The sequence below is a fragment of the Eriocheir sinensis genome, chromosome 66 (genome assembly GCF_024679095.1).
Source record: "Eriocheir sinensis breed Jianghai 21 chromosome 66, ASM2467909v1, whole genome shotgun sequence".
NCBI classification, from domain to species: domain Eukaryota; kingdom Metazoa; phylum Arthropoda; class Malacostraca; order Decapoda; family Varunidae; genus Eriocheir; species Eriocheir sinensis.
This window is the reverse complement of record NC_066574.1, coordinates 4438997-4444667: the sequence shown is the minus strand read 5'-3', so window position 1 is coordinate 4444667 and position 5671 is coordinate 4438997. Positions and strand designations below refer to the sequence as shown.

Below are 5671 nucleotides of genomic sequence, written 5' to 3'. Positions count from 1 at the left end.
TGCCCTAAGCTGCTGTCCAATCAGCGATGAGCTTACCAAAGCAGCCCAGGGTCCAATGGCAGGCTAGAAATAGACAGAGTATAGTTCTACAATTTCTGATTAAAATTCTTTAACATGTGAGGTAGCTGAGTTGTACTAGATATACACCCCATGAAATTATCTACATGAGACCAGAATTATGTGGTGACTTGGGTGGTACATTGCCTGTTTAGCGGTAAGTGTTTACAAACAGTGTCAATTGAAGCTGTGTGGCAGTGCTGAATTTCTTTACATACAATCATGTGTTAAAGCCCAGACCAAGGAAGATGCTGAGACAACATACTGGTAGTTAAAACAGTACTGCCATAAAATTTACATTTCACTCCACTAATCAAATATTTATGTAATTTTTAAAGGTGCTGTAACTAGAAGTAAAAGACATGTGTCAGCTCAAGTTCCAACCATTGTCAAACAATTTACTCATAAAAAATAAAATTACGAGAACAAACCATTCATAGTAAGTTGCCTCAGCCCAACAGTAAAAATTACAATCTTCAGCGGAGCAGTCAGAGTACTGGGGCAACAATACTTTGAGAGTGAATTGCAGGATGGAAAAAACAGGAAGACAAAATAGTTAACACCAAATCCTGTATTCTCTGACTAAGCTGTCATGGTTACCTTTTTCAGGATATCATACAAAATAAAACTTTTTTTCCTGGGCAGAAATATAACTTGTGCGAGGTAAAAATAACTGAAGCAACAATGGGGATTTCTTTTAATATATATATCTATATATATATATATATATATATATATATATATATATATATATATATATATATATATATATATATATATATATATATATATATATATATATATATATATATATATATATATATATTATTGTTCATACTGCAAAATGTGGTTTCTTTGCTATGGATATTATATTAAATGAAACAGTTATCTTCCTTTTGGCAGAAACATAGTTGGTTTAAGATGAAAACAAATGAATAAACTATTGCATTTCCCTTTACTAATGATGTATAAAAAATATAAAGAATATATTCCTTAACATTTTATGTTCTTCATCCATACCTTTATACACACACATACACACACACATATACACATACACTATGTAATGTGAACTTACTGAACTACTGCTACAAGTTCAATACCAAGCTGACACACACACACTATATGATATAAGTTCTTCAAACTGATAGTCAGGCATTTGGTGAGAAAACAATATTACCCTTGCAAGTTTGACACCATACTGACATGTGATTTGTCTTTGTGTTGAACACGCAAGCACTGAAATCTATTGTGTTTGAACAAAGAGGACAGTCCTCTGGAATCACATCAATTTTTCTGGAGCTCAATACAGAGTCTGATGACGTTCCCACAACTTTCATCAAGATTTTCCTGGATTTTGGTGCTGATTCCTCAAAGGAATGTGATCTTTTAAGAGTTTTTTTTGTCTGACCACTTGTGACCACTGATCTTTGTTTTTCTGACTTTCCACTTTCCTGGTTATGATTAGTTTGAATGGTAGAGGGAACTGCATTGTTAGAATTACTGTTTTCTTCACCAGAACTGCTACTGTTTATCCGAGAATCTGTACGATGGCAAGGTTTTGACCCAGCAGAGGAAACTTGGGTCTTCCTGGGACTAGCCTTCCCTGATTTACTGCCTTCTGCCCCTTGTGATAAATCCTTACAAGCATTTTTGCTCTCCAGGGGCCGGCTGCTACTCTGCTTTCTGTGTAGTTTCTTATTATTACTCTGTTGTTTTTTGGGTATTCTGTCTAGTGATTCCTTTTCCTTTTTGATATGAGATTTAGATGTGACAATTCCATTATCTGTTTGCATTGATGACTTGTCACGAGGTAATGGTTCAATTTTTAACCAATTGTTTTCTGGCTCACTGCCACTTGCTGCTTTTTCAGTGGTCCTGCTTTTTTTATTCTGTGGTGACTTGCAATCTTTTGCAATTTTCTGTGAAGTCTTGCTGAGAACATTTTTGCTTTTTGATGCTTCCCTGTTAAGATTTTTTTCAGGATATGCCTTTTTGTGGGTGCTTTGCTTCTCTTTAACCTTTTTGTTACTTTTGCCTTTCTGTGAAAGACTTTGGGCAAAATGTTTGTTCTGTTGTGTGTCACCAGTCCTCGGCTCTTCTGAAACTGACCTGGAGGTGTTAGTGACTGTCTTCCTGTCTGAGGGCCTATCTGGACCACCCCCATTTTTTGTTTTTTTCATGCATACAGTTTCATTGTTATTTTCTTCCTTGGGTTTCCCAGTTTCCTTATTGCATGCAGGTGAACCAATTTCTTCTCCGTGTTTGGAAAGCATCTTTTTTCCAACCATACTTTGCGATGCACTGAGAGACTCATTGTTCTCCTGTGTTGAAGTGGCAGAATCAGGACAGGCTGACACACTAGTGGCAGGATCAGGACAGGCTGACACACTAGTGGCAGGATCAGGACAGGCTGACACACTAGTGGCAGGATCAGGACAGGCTGACACACTAGTGGCAGGATCAGGACAGGCTGACACACTAGTGGCAGGATCAGGACAGGCTGACACACTAGTGGCAGGATCAGGACAGGCTGACACACTAGTGGCAGGATCAGGACAGGCTGACACACTAGTGGCAGGATCAGGACAGGCTGACACACTAGGCAATGACCTGGTGCCAACATCTTGTTTTTCATCACCTGAAGACAAACTCTGCCCAATACTTGAGTCTGTCACTGATGCAGATGGTTCCTTCTGATTGTCTGACTCGAGTGATGCTGACTTCTCAACATTACTTTCATAAACTTCATTCCTGGATATGTATAATCTTAACTGACTTTGTGTCCACTGACACACCTCTAAAAAACTGAAGTACTCTTTGTGTGCTTTGCTTGTGACATGTTTATACAACTCAATGATGGAAGAGAATGTCAAGTAACACTTTGGACATGTTAAACAGTTTTTCTTGTGATTTTGATAACTTTTGTACTGCAAATAGTATGTACTGCAAAAAGTGCACCGGTATACTTTAATAAGATCACTGTTTATCCTTTCACTAAGAAATACACTTTCTTCAAGTCTTTGGTTGTTTGAATCATTACTACTTTCATCACTACACACTTCTTTCTGACCCACACCACTGGCATCACTGCATGGCTCTCCTTCGACAGATTTCCTTTCACTGTGTATTCTATTCTTTTCAGCAGCTGCACAGTTCACAGACAGTAAGTCTTGACCACTAAGGGTATTAGGACTATGAGAAACACCCATTTTCAAACACATACTTTTAGTCTCAGACCGAAGATCTCGTTCATGACAGGAAACCTGATTCAGCGGACTTTTTGATGGGGCTGTTCTTTCCTTTATATTTTCAAGAACAGAAACAGCCTTCAATGAAGGGGGACCTCGTGGTCCATGCACAGGACTTCTGTCAGGGAAAGAAGAAGCATCAGCACTAGAAGATACACCATTTTCAAATATCTTGTGAAGTTGGACTTTCCTCTCTAGTTTACTGAGGGCCCCATTGTATTTTCCTTTATTATATAGCACTTTCTTCTCAAGTCTGTTAAGTGCTGCACTGTATTTTTCTGCACTGCTATCAGCATGGCCTTCTCTATATATCTTTTCATCTGAAAAATACAACCAATAAAACACTGTGGTTAAATACTCAATAATTTTGCCAAAAATCTATGTGACATAAAATGAATGTTAGTCTGTACATTAATAATAATAATAATAATAGTAATAATAATAATGATAATATAGTCTGTGCGCATAATCACTGCACCAGAAGCTGTGCATCTAGATTTACTCTGCAAATTTAAATTTGTCTCCCATATGCCTCTGTGGTGTAATGACTAGTGTCCCTGACTACACCTCTGCGGCCCTGGGTCTGAATCTCGGCCTGGGCGTGGGTGTGCAGCCCACCCACCTGTTCATCCTCCCTTTCAGGATGGTCGATAAATGGACACCTAAGGAAACCCAGGGAGGGTAAAGTGTAGTAACCCGGATGTTACACTTGCCCCACATCAGGTTAAAGGGTTCCCTCCCACCACAAGTTCAAGGGCCAATGGGATGGCAATGAGCACCACTGCCACATGCAGTTTCAGAGTATGCTCCCTTCTTTACCTTTACCTTACCTCCTATACTATAAAAAAATGCACAAGACATTAGTCATATGTCTGGCAGTGAAGTACATCATTGCTCACTGGTGTGAGAGACGGAGGGTCTCCTTCTCACTCCTCCCTCCAGTAGCAGTTGTCAGTCTGTATGGCTCTGAACCCAAGTGTCCCCACCACCTTGTGTTTTTACCCATTTTTGTTGGATTACATAATGTGTGGTAATCATACAGATGGCAAGGGTATTCAAGCCCGACTCTGCTACACGGTAAAGCCACAAATTTAGCCTGTCGCTGCTACTGGGTTAAGCATGTTTCCTTTGTTTGAAAAGCCAGGATAGGCACTGAAGCATTTTTTATTTTGACTACCACTACCTCAGTACCGCACACTGTGTACCGCACTGGGAAAGAAAAAAATGGAACCGCACTACTCAGGAAAAAGTACCGCACTACTGATTTTTCAGTACCGCGCCCACCTCTGCAAAGTTCTAACTACAATTTAAGTGTTGGAATTCTTTGTTTTGTTATAAAAATAGTGTGTCATTAGAGTAAACGATTCCTTTTCGGAGGCGCACAGTAATTATCCACGTACTGTAATTGTAATAATACTATAATAGTAATAATAACACTTTTACTTCACACTGAGGCATATAGAAAACACTAAATAAATGAAATAAACAAACAAATAAATGAATAGATAAATAAATAAATAAAGAACACATGGAGATAAAGGAGTGGAAATGTTCAGTGGTGCCTCAGTTAGAGGTACAGTGTGTGATAAAAGAACGCTTACCTTTATTTATTATTGATGTTTCTTGTGATTCAGTAACTGTACTTTGTGCCTGAAAATAATGTAAATATAAATTATGGAATAGCAATATCAAAGTTACACCTCAAAAAAACTATGCTCTATTGAAACCCAAAATAAACCACCATATATAATATATATATATATATATATATATATATATATATATATATATATATATATATATATATATATATATATATATATATATATATATATATATATATATATATTCAGATACTGACAGTGAAAATTAACTCACATGCTGAGTGGTGTGGCTGGTTCTCTCAGGTTTTCTGCGAGCCCTGCAACATATAAAGAGATTTGCTTCATGAAAACAGCTTCCTTGTCATAAACAGCATTAACACCTAGTAAAAATAATAATTTTCCTGTGTTGGTGGCCAAATACTGCTCCATTTCAAGGTCCACTGAACTAGGATGTTAAGGAAAATATCAAACCTCTGTTTGAGCAAAAAGTCAGTATCAGGGAAAAGTAAAACTCATGTTTGATGTCCCACTTACTGCCACAGCATTAACTGCTCATCATGCACAACAAAAGCCATGTAATGATGTAGGCTAGTTGATTAACTCCCATTTTTTGGCATAACTTTGAAATCTCTGGAGGTAGCTAATCATTTATTGATGTTTTCAGTAGTATTTTGGGTCCACCACAGAATCTGGGTTGGTGTCAGCTTCATACTTGCCTTGCTCAGAACTTAAGATGACCACATAAATGGTTAGGTCTAC

General features: G+C 37.8%; 1 protein-coding gene across 1 annotated transcript in view; it reads right to left on the bottom strand.

The window, feature by feature from the left end:
• Positions 1 to 892: 892 nt before the first annotated feature.
• LOC126987748 (uncharacterized) overlaps positions 893 to 5671 on the bottom strand; it is a 91817-nt gene continuing 87038 nt past the window's right edge. Inside the window, exons 2-4 of the mRNA XM_050845039.1 lie at positions 5187 to 5229; positions 4910 to 4958; positions 893 to 3628 (exon numbers count right to left, since the gene is read on the bottom strand). Coding sequence (XP_050700996.1) covers positions 1209 to 3628; positions 4910 to 4958; positions 5187 to 5229 — 2512 coding nt within the window. The 3' untranslated portion in view covers positions 893 to 1208. The remainder of the gene's footprint in view (positions 3629 to 4909; positions 4959 to 5186; positions 5230 to 5671) is intronic.